Source organism: Podarcis liolepis (assembly GCF_965112155.1).
Source record: "Podarcis liolepis genome assembly, chromosome: 4".
NCBI classification, from domain to species: Eukaryota; Metazoa; Chordata; class Lepidosauria; order Squamata; family Lacertidae; genus Podarcis; species Podarcis liolepis.
The window spans coordinates 41,542,545-41,557,626 of record NC_139558.1 but is presented as its reverse complement, the minus strand read 5'-3'; the positions used below and the strand labels follow the sequence as shown (position 1 = coordinate 41,557,626).

At 38.4% G+C, this 15,082-nt stretch overlaps 1 protein-coding gene across 2 annotated transcripts in view; it reads right to left on the bottom strand.

Annotated features, from left to right (window-relative positions):
• The window catches only part of REPS2 (RALBP1 associated Eps domain containing 2), an 82,605-nt gene that overhangs the window by 43,792 nt on the left and 23,731 nt on the right, over nt 1–15,082 (bottom strand). For both annotated transcript variants that reach the window (XM_083501918.1, XM_083501917.1), the window contains exons 2-9: nt 9,521–9,644; nt 8,623–8,771; nt 7,292–7,418; nt 5,600–5,697; nt 4,464–4,602; nt 2,708–2,771; nt 1,730–1,872; nt 202–293 (exon numbers count right to left, since the gene is read on the bottom strand). In XM_083501918.1, the coding sequence (XP_083358044.1) occupies nt 202–293; nt 1,730–1,872; nt 2,708–2,771; nt 4,464–4,602; nt 5,600–5,697; nt 7,292–7,418; nt 8,623–8,771; nt 9,521–9,644 (936 nt within the window). The remainder of the gene's footprint in view (nt 1–201; nt 294–1,729; nt 1,873–2,707; nt 2,772–4,463; nt 4,603–5,599; nt 5,698–7,291; nt 7,419–8,622; nt 8,772–9,520; nt 9,645–15,082) is intronic.

Sequence of the window (15,082 nt, the reverse complement as noted above, 5' to 3'; positions counted from 1 at the left end):
CAGCTGAAAAAACGCAGACAACAAATTTGTTGTTGACCAGTGTTATCAAACGGTTAAATCAGTCTCATACAGGATACAAAGTTTCTCTCTCTCTCTCAACTGTTTGTTTTAAAAATTTAAGTTAAATTAAATTTAAAAGAAGTGACAAGCAAAACAGAGGTGCGTTTTTAAAAAACACACCAGCAGGTGAGTTTTTCTTACTTCAGTCCTACTGAAGTCCCTCGTTTGTTGACTTGCTGCCAATGATTCTGAATAAGAATTCAAGACACGATCACTTTTAGGCTGAAGAGGAGCTAAATGGAAAAAAGATAGAAAAGCAAATAAGTCATTGCATTAACTTTTATGTGAACTGTGAACATTTTCTGTGAACTGCACCACTGTATTAACGTTCTTCTTTAATATATTGTGTGCTATTATTTTACAAGTACTTTTTACTTTAAAATGCTCTTTTATTCTATTCCAGGGCTATGGACATGCCATTTTTATGGAGGAAAAACTATTGATTTTTATTTGGGGGCACTGGGGGACCTGTGGCCCTATGGATGTTTCTGAGCTCCAACTCCTAATACCCCAACCACTGGTCACACTTGCTGGGGCTGATGGGAGTTGGAGTCCAACAACTTCTGGAGGGCCACAGATTTCTTCACCCCACTATGGGCTGCTGGGTGGACAACTCCACTAAAGTTAGTTTCATATTCTAGGTACAGATAGGTAGCCGTGTTGGTCTGCCATAGTCAAAATAAAAAAATTCCTTCCAGTAGCACCTTAAAGACCAACTAAGTTAGTTCTTGGTATTAAGATGTAGTATATTAAGAAGTAGATGTTGGTATAAGAACTAACTTAGTTGGTCTTAAAGAACTAACTTAGTTGGTCTTTAAGGTGCTACTGGAAGGAATTTTTTTATTTTTCATATTCTAGGGTTCCTGGTTTGTTGTTATGTGCAAATAAAGGACTGTGTTCTTAGAACAAACTCTGGATGTTTAAACAATGCCATTTTATAACTCACTGATTAGTTTTGAAATTGACTGGGAAATCTGGTTTGCATGTAATGCCAGAAATCTTGGAAACTGAAAATAACTTTCTTCTCTCTCCCCCCCCCCTTTAGTTTTCCATTAGTATCTGCTGCTCTGGGCCATTACTGGAGTCCAAGGGTTACACACATGTGAAGGTGGTGGATAGTTTGTGTTAAGGACTCTGAGTGAGAGGCAGGGAAGGGAAGACTTCCCAGGGTGAGAGCTGGGAGGGTCCACCACTTTCTGTGTGAGACAAGGGTTAAGAGCTACCTTCAAGAGAGGACTCTGTGTTTTCTCTTCTCTGTCTTTGGTTTTGTTTGTGTTTAGAATAGTTTATTTTCTCTTATTACATTATGAAAAAGTTTTAATAAAATCTTATTTTAAAAAAGAAAGAAGAAATTAATTCTGGTGAAGATATCCTCCTTGTAGTGTAAGAGGAGGAATGAGATGAGTGCTATGTTCACACACACACATAGCACTAAACCATGGTTTAGTGCACAATCAGCAATGCATATCATCAATGTATTAGTCAAGCCAAGCACATCTTTTATGCTGGTGTTAATTCTGCTAAGCTGGTTCCTTCAGCTCTGTCATTTAGATGCAATTTAGAGCCCATCTTTTCCCAGAATTGTACCTCAAAATAGACATTGGTTAAAATGCCATTTTAATCAACAGATTTTTTTAAAAACAACAACCCACAAATACTAAAGCTTCACCTGCTTGAAAACAGTCAGGCAGCAGAGTCTCTGGCAAGGTGTCCGGCAAAAGATAACCATTTTTCCGAGCAACAACAAGGTGAAAGGCGGCACAAAACTCTGGTAATGTCAGTGCTCCATCACAGTCTACATCACTTAGCTCCCTGTGAATAAGATAGCTGAGTGCATTATTGAAATAAAAATCTTTGTTTGCATGCACAATATATATAATTGTGGGGAACGCTGCTTTTGAGTTATGGATTTGTTTTATTTTGACATTTAAGATGTGTTTTTTTAAAATTTATCTCATTAAACCATTGTAATTTTTCTTTAATACATTCCTTTTCTGAATATTTTAATGTCTATCTATATCTATATCTATATCTATATCTATATCTATATCTATATCTATATCTATATCTATATCTATATATGGCAATGCTCCTCCTTACAAGTTTAGAAATTTAATAGGATTCATATAAAACTGAAGTTGCAGTGGGCCATATGCAATGTCAGCTAGATAGATTTCTTTAAAAAAAAACACAGGGTAAGGCCTCATTAGTAAAGTGTTGATGAATTATGCAGCAGTACTTTTTAAATAAGTTAGGTATTAAATAGGTTTCAACTGATAAGCACAGCTAGAACTGAAGCTTATGATGTTATCTTAACTATTCTGAATGTATGTTTATCTGAATCCATTTCACAAAAATATCTGTTGAATTATTGTGCTAATTATGTTCTTTAAGATATTCTTCTAGTGTGCATTGCTGTTCAAATCTCTCTAGTCCTGCTGAGAAGGGACAGTATCTCTACAAAGATAACAAGCATAAAATAAAGATCAACATACACCCTGCTGTGCCTGGACCTCAAAGTGATTTTGATGGGAGCAATTACTGTGATTTCTTTAGAGATAAATTCTAAGAAGTATGAAGAACTTTCAGCCACAGTAGTTTCTCTTACACACAATAAAATTAATCTGAATTACAAAACAGTACTTACCATATGTGCGAAAGCTCAGGGATTGGCAGCTTAGATTTTGTGAAGAAGTTCTTAGCCACAGAGCCTGTCAACAGAAATGGCTTGTCAAACAGTGAAATAATAAGCTACTGAACAACACATTTTCCAAAGCATTTCAATATAAAGAAATTACTCAAGAGTATTCTTTACTATGCAATGCTATTTAACACTAGACATGTTTGTTTGAAATATTTTGCTCCAATATCACTATTCTAATCAGAAGACATGAAGATGTTGTTGGAGGAACTGGACATAGAGGAAGGGGTTAATTTCTTTTATAGGCACAGACTACTCCATGTATGAGATAAAGCCAACAGGAGAAATCTCATCTGCATGTGTGACTGGGGTTGCTTTTTTGAGTTTGTAAAATCCTGTTAAGTTTAAATTCTGGCCAAGGGTGAGAGGCATAATACACTTTCAAATCTTCTGGAATATTCCAGAAATGCAACAACATGCCTAAAGAAAATCTCTTGGAATGGGACTAATCTTTAAAATTAATAGCACAGCACAAAAAGCTCAGCTTCTTATTCAGCTGATTTTTTCGTTCTAAATTGAACTAAATTGCTCAGAATCGGGAGTGCTCAAACCCCAATTTCCTAGTTCCAGCATCACAACAAACTGATTTTTTTTAAAAAACAGGAAATATTCAATAAAATCAGGTGTGTGAAGTAGGGGTGGAAAGGGAGACTCCTCAAGGGTGGTTTGTTGGAATGAAAATGCAATGTATGAAACACATGCAAGGAGGGGAGGACAGGACACAGACAGGGACACAGACACACACAGAGAGAGAGAAAGAGAGAGAGAGAGAGAGAGAGAGAGAGAGAGAGAGAGAGAGAGAGATTGCTGTTACTGCTTGCTCATCCCTCAAGTTGCAACCTGTTTTTCTTGCCAGAAAAAAGAAGACAAGACATACCGTATTTTTTGCTCTATAAGACTCACTTTTTCCCTCCTAAAAGGTAAAGGGAAATCTGTGTGCGTCTTATGGAGCGAATGCAGGCTGCGCAGCTATCCCAGAAGCCAGAACAGCAAGAGGGATTGCTGCTTTCACTGCGCAGCGATCCCTCTTGCTGTTCTGGCTTCTGAGATTCAGAATATTTTTTTTCTTGTTTTCCTCCTCCAAAAACTAGGTGCGTCTTGTGGTCTGGTGCGTCTTATAGAGCGAAAAATACGGTAATTGTCTACTTCAGAGACAGCTTTGGAAATGGCCTAGAGATGCATGGTCACTATATTACTGTTTTCATGCAAGGAAATAAACTCCCTGAAGAAATTACAAGTTTAATGTGATGTGTAAAGTCCCAACTGAGTATTTTTTGAATCACAACTACATTTATAAGACATAATTAAAATGCAAGTTAATAGTGAATAATTTTAAACTCTTATTAAATAAAAACATACAAGGAGTAAAAAACCAAATGGCAATTGTACCATAACATATCTCATGTGAAAACATTCTTCACCTATGATTGAATCTCTTCTACTGAACGCAGTGGAATTTTAAAGCGTTTAACTTTGTCTGGATCATGCACAATATATTATTGAGATATGTTTTTACAAACAAACAAGAACACAGTAACTCACTTGTGACATTAAAAAAAGGAAATAAGAGCCTGTGCCCATATCCATACATACAAAACACCCAAAACACTTATTAAAAAATCCAAGAGGCTTGCACTTCGCCTGTGTCAGTTCCTTGTCCTTTTACTCTAGCCTTCCTTGCTGTGAATACAATGAACATTACCTGAAATGAAAGAGGTCAGGTCAGGTTGTAGGGACTTGAACTGATTGGTGTAATATTCTCGTTGCTCCTCAGTTATTCTCCAGGGGTCATCTGAGTAATTACTACTGCCGTCCTGTGGTTCTCTCTCTACTGAAAGAGACTTCAGGGGGGGGGGAGGGCAAAGCATCATTTTGAAAGGTAGAGAAAATGCTGAGATGTCTGAACTTTCAAAGTATTGAAGTTGCTTTGTTCTTACTGTGTAGTTCTTTTTAAAAGAAATTGATGGGGAAGGCCTGATTTCAATAATAGTCCTGTTGGGTTTACAATAAATGCCTTTATTCATAGGACTATAGGAAATTTTACATACATCAAACTAAATCTGTATGAATATAAACACTGGACTGACTCGAATGTAACACCAAACAACGTTTCAGCATTATGAGAATTAGCCTAGTTGTGCCTTGGATTCATGCAGTTCTGCCCTCTTCATTCAGCACAACCATAAGGAGATTGGAAGCTTTTGCTTCCATTTTTTATTAGGAACAGCTTGCCCTAAACCCAAGAAACTGTGATTAATCGTAAGTATGGTTATTGAAATCAGACTTCTTCAAACTCATTAAATTCTAGTCCCATCAATACAATGACATGAAACTCAATCCATATAACTGCTCATGCTGCATTTCATTAGTAAGAAGTCCTCACTTTACCTTTGATCCATTGGAATCACACATAAAAAACAGAATCTAGAGTTCACACATTTCATTGTGAGTTTGTTTCAACCGAGCCCCTTCTCTACTTTAAATGCTTTCTAGGAGTCAAATTATTCTTTTCCCACAGGGGAAAAAATGGCGCCCAGAAGCTGTCCATTATATTATAATATTGTGTATCCATTTGACTGATTTTATCATATGCTGCATGTGCCCTGAGAAAGGCAGCTAACAAGATTGCAAAACAAACTACTGTCATACATCCATATTAACCTGTGGTAATTTTCTAGTGAATGCCACAGTTTGAGCTATAGGGTAGATCTGTTTGTGGCTACACTCAAGATTATTTCAAACATTATTGATCATAAAATCATGTTGATTCTCAATAATTATTTCAGGCAACATTGCTGTTTTCATTTTAAACATCTTACATCCTGAGTAGTTCATTACCCGAATGAGAGATGAATGTGGTGGAACTGATTTAGACCCATAATTCCCTGCAGTTAGTCCATCTTGTTGGACAGCAGTATGTCTAACTTCATATGAACCTATGGAAAATTAAGGGGAAAATAAAAACTGAATACTTGCTAATGTTGTGCAAAATCAAAGATGACAAAACATATATCATCCTTCAGTCTCAAAAAAATAAAATAAAAACACAATCACACCTCCTATGAAAGGTCTCTTTATTACCCAAATCCTTCACTTATGTTAAAGCCTGATTCTAAAAATGCTACTGCTCATGCTGTTGACTATTGACCAAATACTCACTTACTGTGTTGAAAGGTGATTTTTTTTAATCCACACTAAAAGCATAACATCTGACTTTTTGCCTAAGTATCCTATTGCAGAGAAGGAAGCAAGTGCTCTTTCATGAGACATGCTAACATCAAGCAAAACATAAATGAACAAGGATTCATTGATGGCAGCATAAGAGTTTGATTCAAAACAACTAAATTCAGTGTTAGCCAAGAGTAAACACTGGTATTTGCCAACTAGGGAGAACTACACACCAATTTGGAGGCATCTTTCACTGAAACCACTAAAGCTTGCATCCAAATATTGATTCTGAACATTCAACAGTCTGTTACGTCTTGTGCAAGTAAAGAATGAGACCTAGAATTTAAACGGAACTGTAGTTCATTAAATCACTTAAAACTGGAACCCTCTTGAATGGAATGGGCCCTTCAAGAGGAATGGGGCATTGAAAAGAATAGAAGCTCTGCTCATGTAAGGGGACTCTGCCTGATTTTCAGCAATTTCTGCTTTCCTCTCCACCCCACAAACCAGTAAAGGTTTTCCAGTGGCTGAGATGCTGCTGGGGAGGGGACTGTAGGGGTGTTACCTGCTGCCCATTCTTCAGGATCTGGATCCACCTTCCAGCCACTTATCTGGATCCTAGCTTGAATTCAACCAAGCTTTATCAAGACACCAACAAAAATAGGCAGAACAACTGCTGTGCATGTATGCAGAATCCATGACAGAGCAAGTGCCACATCTAATGCTGTGCCAGCCGGCTGAGGCCACGTTACGAGGTGTGTGTGATGTGCCTCTGCACTTCTATTTCTTCTTCTTTTTATTAAAAAATCCTCATTCCACTGGAAGGCCATTACTACACCCGGAAGACTGCACTCAATGTTGAAGTTGTTCACAATTCTATCCACCATAACTTTAAAATGGGTCGATTTACTAAAGTATATAAAGAAACTGGCACATCCTTCCTCCCAATCCCTCCTCCTTACCTGTATTTAGCTAAGTATAAATCCCATATTCATTTGGATGTTCACATAGTGTACCGTACCCTATATTTATCTTAACAGATTCACCCAAAGTTGCCCATGTGTTGCCATCAGGACATTCATTATTTAACTTTTGAATAAACTCAGTAAAGTACTGCTGTTGTTCAACAAAATCTATGGCTACAACAACCCCCAACATTGAAAAGGGTTGAGAATATAAATCTGTAAACAGATGCTTGTTCTAATTTAAACTGATTCTCAGGAAGAGGAAGACAAGACTGAATAATGAGAAAGCACACAAATCAAGGCAGTTTCTTTTAAAAGGGATGTAATTAATTTATGAAATTGTTGGGCTGCTTCTGTGCTTTATGATTTGATTACTCCAAAGCAGACCTCATCTTACCTCCATGCTGCTGCTCAAGCCCACTTCTCAGGACACCATACCCATAACTCAAGGGAGTCCTCTGGTAGGTTGATGGAGAAGCAGGAGGTGAATCAATGGGAGACATAGGGGGAGACTTTGCTTCTTGCTTCAAAATAATTTTTTAGAAAAGAATAAGGACTTTGAATGCTGGCTGTTCCATAGTCAAAGTGATTTCATCTAACCACAGTAGAATATTAAATTGTAAAAATAAATAAATATGCCTACATAAATCCTCCTCTGCAATTTTTGATATTAAATATTGCTGAACACTCAAAATTTCGTGTCAATATCTGAGATTCATTGATACATGATTTCATGATCTGATATTTGACAGATGACTTACGACAGTATGATCTTATCTGACTGTACTTGACACGGAACAGTATTCATTACCTGATATGACTTGATAGCCAATAGGGCCTATCGATCAAGTGAAAAACTACTGGCTATCAAAGAATGTCAGTTTCAAGCAGAGATAAAATGTTGAAATCATTAGATTTTTTACTTTGAAATTTGAGTGCATTGGACAGTCTCCTGTTTGGTTTTTGTTATCATATGAAATAAATTAACAAATACCACATAGGAGACTTTCTAAAGTACTTGTTTAAAATTCAAAATCTAAATTTTGATGATTTCAAAGTCTTCTTTCTTGTCTGTCTGAAATTGGCACATCACATATTCACCCTTGCCCAATTCATAGTTCAAGAAAGCACAGGGATGACCATTAGCAAAATTAATGTGTTGAAAGACCTCAGCATGGAAAAGGGTTGATACAGCTAGCCTACTTTATATATTTTTTTAAAAAACCAGCCTGCTTTTTATCCATTAAAGGAGCTGGCAGAAAAGGGATCAAGTGCTCTGTTCTGACTTCCCTTAGCTCTCATATGAGTAAGATATAAAAGGGGGGGAGCGGAATACAGGGCAAGTAGTAACTTTTGATGGCAAATTTGCTAGGTGGCTACTGCTTTTGTGTCACTGTATTCCACTGGCCTTATAAGCAATTGGCAAAATACATACATTGGACCTGGAAGAAAAGTCTGTAGCATTGATGTTCCATAGAATAAATTGTTTTCCATTCTAATGGCTGAGCAATTTCACTTTTTCGTCTCAATAAACACATCTGGACCATTAAAGACTATCTGCAGTTCAAAGAGGCAGCAATCAATTGTAAAAGCCAAATAATCATGCTGATAAATAATAGTGTACTTTAATGAGAAATATCAACAGTCAGTGTGCATAGAAAATAAAAATAATCTAGTGCCTTATAGTTAGTTGTGCACCAAAATTTCTACTTTGCAAAGGGCCTTTACCTGCTTTTCTCCTCCATCCAATCTTCTGAAGCAATTTTTTTCAAGTGTTGCATGTGGAATCTGAAATTTAGTTCCATGCGCTTCTGCTGGATGACTGTACCTTACTTCACTATCAGTTTTCAGTGCCATAAATCGAGGCAAGGGCAATTCTTAAATAAATATCAGAAATAAAGACAAAATAAAATTCCATGGAACTATGCATATTGAAACAAAGCTCCCCACCACAAAAGTCAATTTAACACTTAGCAGTGTTAAAAGAGAATAGAATTCCTATCCAAAAGTATACTCATTCTTACACCCAACAAAACACAATCTATAGCCTCACTGATTGACCAGGAAACGTATCGCACAATATAAGAATTTCTAATGGGGTACTTGTACATGATATATAAAAATGAAATTTGGTATACATGGAGATTCAGTGAGTAGAAAAGTGCAAAAGAGTGGACGTTTTTGCATTTAGCAACTTAACGGAGGATATCACGTTTGCCTAGTGACTGGTTTGTGGAGTACTACAACCCTTGTTTCCATCAAAAGGATTCTCCCTAGTAAGTGTGAGTAAATATACATAGGGCTGCACTGTTAATCATGAAGTTAATCTGTCTAGTGCAGGTATAATTCTCACCAAGATTAATGAAAACTATTGTTTGCAATCATTTTCAAAGCATGGCTTTACAGCTGGGATAATAGTCCATATTTAAGCATAGTCTAGATATCTGAGCATAACACTTAACAGTGGTTAAGTATAGCTTTAAAATCATGTAGCATTTTCCCATTCATTATACAATACATCCTACACATTCACTGAATTTAAACATTTTGTAATTTATAGTTACCATCTCAAATGGGGTTTTGGAATAAACACCAAGGAAGACAATTAGGGTTTGAAAACAGTTACCATTCTGAATGCTTTCGATCCGTACTGGGAGGCCAGACTGCGCAGCAGCGATTAGCTTCAGAGCAGCATAAAACTGAGCACGCCCAAAATAGCCAACACGTTTAGCACCACACAATTCTGTAATCTGAAAGGAGGGAAAGGGGCGAAGGGTGGTGAGAGACAGAGTTCAAATAATTAAAACACTTAATGCTTTCAATGTAAAAATTGGTTGCAGATGAAACTGTAAAGATGCAAGCTACTGAAGAAAAGCTGGAATTGTGTTTGCAAAGAGATAAACTCAGGCATCTGACCTATATTTGACACCCCAAAAGGCTAACATTCCATTGCAGAGGCAGTTTCCCCATATCCTCCCATTCACCCATTACAAATATATCTTCCCCGACTAGAGACTGTGCTACACATAATCTATCTTCATACAACTCAGCTCTTTTGCCCATCGTTAGGGGGAACAGTAATCCTTGTGTGGAAAACCTGAATATTGTATATAACCAGTTGGAAGCATGTAGAAAAGTTTCTTCTTTTTTAAGGAAGAAAAACAGGTGTTGAGCTACAGAAATTTCCCTCTCACTCAATATAGTCAGGAAGAAAATGTTTCCTCAAGAGTAGAAAAAAAATGTTTCATTAGATGATTTCAAAAAATTACTGTCCCCCAGTATTAGGAGCCCTTTGGCTGTCAAAATAGTGGGTCCAATGGTCAAGAAAGAGGTTTCTGCATGTGCTGTTGAGGGAAATGAGGGACAGATGGGGCTCATCAGCCTGGGAAGGTAGCTCATCTAGGAAAAGTAAAACTCTGATGCCACTGCCTTTTAGCTACACTCATTAGTGAGAAAAGCTTCAGGAGTAAACCCTGAGGTACAACCCATACCTTTTACCTTGTGGGGCATTTCTGGTAAGAGAAAATGCTAAGGAGCAAACCCTGCCCAAATCCAGAGTGGAGTCCCTAAGACAGTTGGATGGTGCCTTGTATGCTTCCTTTCGGCAACTCCTGCGGCCAAGCTGGTGCTAAATGTATTTCTCTGATTTCCTTTGGACAGCATCAGTGAGGCTGAAAGGGGGGGGGGGTATTGTCATCTGGGCAGCCCAGGACAAACCTCCATACACACTATCCAGGCTTCCACCACGGAGAGATAACTTTGGTACTGCAAACGCAGCAAAAAATAACATGGGATGCTGTCAAAAGGACTCCTCTTGAAGGAAGGGAACCTTTGGAAACAACCCATCATCTTCTAAAGCAGGGATTGCCAACATGGTGCATGTGGGCACAATGGTGACCTTCAGGTCTTTGATTGGCACCTACAAAGCCTCTACGCCACTCGCTCCACTAACTATCCCCTTGGTCATGAGGTGTTATGGGGTGGTTACTTTTTTCTACTGTTAGAAGAGTTGACACTCCCTCCCACTTCCTTTTCCAGATCTATGCACTTTTCAAAGCTCAGATTAATTCTACTGGACATCACTTTTACCCTGATCCCTTGGAAAAGCAAAGTGTGTTTGTGCATGCACTTTATTTTTGTCTGTCTTGATGCGGGCAGGGCAACCTCTGTTCTGTCAAGTGCACAACTAGCAGCACCATAAAGGGGAACAGCTCCTCCTTAGATTCTTCAAGATTCCACCATTCAAAATTCATCAGAGTAAAAGCTGATGAATCCTGCCAATCCTAGCCAGATCAGACTGGATAATCACGTAGGTGAGAGGAGCAAAAGCAACCGTTTCCTGACATTATCATTCTCAGTGTCTTTTAATAATAGTTTTTCATCAATTATACAAGACAACCTAAAAACTCACTCTAATTTTTATTATACAGTTTCATGACTTACAAAGTTATCACCTCCAACAGAATTTTTGCTATATCATCACTTTGCCATAAAGACTTCTAACCTTGTTAAGAGCAACAGAGCAGCAACAGCTGTGGTGAAAAGATATAATCACAGAACAGGATAAATGCTTGTATTTTTATAAAATAAAAATGGTGTATGATCTCTACTCTAAAAGGCCAACATCTGATAAATACTTTCAGAAATGCAGTAAAATGTTTCCTGTTTGAGTTGGCAATCAACACAAATACAAAAACACATGGCCAATTTTACTCTAATTGGGTATTGTGCTTTATTTTTAACTGTTACCCTTCCTGAGCACAGAAACTGAACTAAAACATTTTCATGTGTGTCATAACTAGTTTCATCGTGGAATTTGTGGACTGCTATGGAGAATAAACTTGTAAAAGCTTTGACGCCTGTTGCTGTTGTCCTGTTTTTCACTTGCTAGGAAACAAATGACAGAGTGAATTTGTTCACATCCAAAATGTTTTTGGCTTCTGCAGTATTTTTTTTAAAGCATGTATTAATCCTGTCACAAGTAGCAGAGTACTTCATTAACAAATGTACTTGGGATTTGGTAAGCAAGTTAAAGCATTCTTAAAAACAACTACTTTGAAGAGAGAGAAAAAGCTAGAGGTCTTTTTCTTTAAGTTTTACAACTGCCAGTGTAAACACTCCTGCGATAAACAGTCCAAAGTGCTTTGTCCCAAAACACAAGGTTCCAATTCTGTGCATCAATCAAATTATTAACTTGACAATTCCAAGTGGGTTGACTGCTTTAAGGTCCCAAACAGAAAACAGTATGTGTTGCCGGGCTCTTGTGAGCCATTCTTTTTCATCTCACTAACCCTGCTTCAGCTACAACCTTGTCTAAATTAAACTTTGAAAATATTGTCAGCTTTACATCTACAAAACTACTTGAGTGGCAGGTCAACAGAAACTGATGGGCTATTACTGCCTATAAACACTAGCCTTGGAGGACTCCCTTTCTCTGCTAGGCCACTCTGGTGAGTCCAATCCGGAACCCTTCCCTTTCCCTCTAGAGCAGGGGTAGTCAACCTTTTTATACCTACCACTCACTAATGCATCTTTCTTGATGGTAAAATTTCCTTACCGCCCACCAGTGCTCAATGGAAGGAGGATTCAGCTTGTGCCGTAGAACCCCCTACCGCCCATCTAGAATCCTGAAACGCCCAGTAGTGGGTGGTAGGGACCAGGTTGACAGCCCCTGCTCTAGAGCTAGAGACACTTGGGGTGGGGGGATGGGGAGATTGATCAGGAATGTACAACATCAGAATGGAAGTGCTGGGCTGGCATGAGAAATAACTAGATCACAGATATGCTCTGAAAAAATCTTTCTATCAACCCTCAGGACCTTCTAAAAACAATATAAGAGCATTAGTCGAATCCTCTGCTGAGAACAGCATACATTTCAGATTGTTGCTGGAGATTAATGTGGTGTGATAATACCATGATACACATCACATGGTATTTTCTACTAGAAAATATTTCAGACACATCGGTTTCAAGTGGTAAAATATTTCCACTCTGACAGCATTTGAGCATTTTATTTTGACACCTAAGGGATTACTGTAGTCCTTTTTAATGTATTTATATTTTTGTGCCAATGTTATTCTTTCTGATGTGATACTGCATTTCATTGTTTGATTTGTGTTGTGCACCACCTAGAGGACTAGATAATTAATAAATGTAAACAAATGAAATATCACTGATAAGAGAAAGTGAGAGCAGCTCAAAAAAAAGAAAAGCATTTGAAGCATCAGCTCACTAGGCAACTTTCACCACCACAGCCTGAAATTACACTGCATCCACAACAAGAGTGGCGAATATCCTGTGGCCCTCCAGAGGTCGTTAAGACCCCAACTCCCACTATCCCTATCCATTGGCTGATGGGAGTTGGGAATCCAATAATTTCTAGAGGACCACAGGCCATCCATCCTATAGTCTCCCAACCCCCAATAAATGTTCATACTGGTATCTGACTACACTGAACCACTTAACATCCTAGGAAAATGCACACTGTAAATGTCTAGAATTTAACATGATCTTAGAATGCAGGCTTGTGAATTTATCTTCCTGAGATAAACAAGAGGCTAACATGCAACCAGAAACTGTAATTAGGAGAGATTCAGCTGAACTTGCTCTATTACCAGCCCAAGCCCAAGGGAGTGAAAGGAAGAGAAAGAAACTCTTGTTTTGGGAAAAACATTGTTAAGGCATCCTCCTCAATTTTCCTGTTTCATTTTTGTATTTGGCCAAGTAGCTCCTTCCTGTCTAACTTCTAAGAACACACCAAATATAAAGTGGATATTACGTATATGTTCTTTAGATACATTTTGGTGTAGGGTGGTAGGAAATGGAAACCAATGTACACACTAGAAGCAGCTTTTGGATAAGAAATAGCTTCTCTGTTGTTGTTGTTGTTGTTCTTGTTGTTGTTGTTAGTTACCACTACTAGCTGGTGATTTGGCTGGGTTTGCTTTTAAAAGAAAAACACACTCAGCCTTAACCTAAGGCTAATTGCATTTTTATAGATACAAACATTTAACTATATAACAGCACAATGTCAACATGTCAACTCACAATAACTTCCGTTGATTTCAGTGAGGCTTAGACTGCACAAGCATTACTAGATTTAAACACAGCTAGGTGGCTCTTTTTTCAATTTGGATCCAAGCTGGTTTGGAAAAACACATCAAAGTAAAGCATTTCTTTTTTTAAAAAAAAGGAAACAGGATAGTTGTAGATTGTGGTTAACGTTGTGTGTACACAACTTCCTGAACCTGTGGTGGGAGTGCACTGGATGCAGAGTAAACAGGAGTGTGTGCACAGTATTAGCCATATAAATAGGTATAGGACTGCAGCCTAAGTGCTGGCTGAACACAAGTCACAGAACATATTAGGTCAAATGTCTTTGTGGAGTAGACATCCTCATCCCACTTCACATCATGGCACAGTATCCAATCAAATCTGCCCACTCCTGCTGACTGAAGTTTGTGTGGGAGGGAAAGACAACAATATTCTTACTCTTTCGTATTTTCGAGGCATCCACTCAAGGAAATACTCAAATACCTATCAAGTAAACGGAATGGGTGATAATATTTATGATCATAGGGGTCCAGTGCTTAGGTATTGCGTCCGATAAATGTATATATTTCAATCTGCATTCAATGTTGTTTCTTTATTTCCACCCCCACTAATTTCCCCTTACTCCACAGGATCTTGATAGGCTGTCTGGAGGCTGAGTGTTCTTTAAAATGGAGGGTGGGAGTCTAGAAATGCAGTAGAAATAAGATATAGGTTTTTCAGAGCACATTTATGAGCCCTGTGGCTTAGTAAGAGCATGTTTTAAGTTGAGGATGAAAAGATATGTCATTGGCACACACTACAGTGGTACCTCAGGTTACGAACAACCTAGCCAACGAACTTTTTGGATTACGAACACTTCAAAATCGGAAATGAGTGTTCCAGTTTGCGTATTTATTTATTTTTTGGATTGCGAACGTACTCCATTTGGGGCTGCACTTCCGCTTGCTCCGCTCCCTCAGCATGCTCTGCTCTCCCAGCCTTGAGAGGTGCACCTTCTCCCGCCGGGCACAAAGCACCAGCTTGGGAGCGAGTGTGGCGCTCAGCCCGGCAGCAGTGGTGAATGAGGGAGCTGCCTCCAACCCAGAGCAGTGCACCGCATGCCCCACACTTCACCTACTGCTTCCTCCAGATCGCC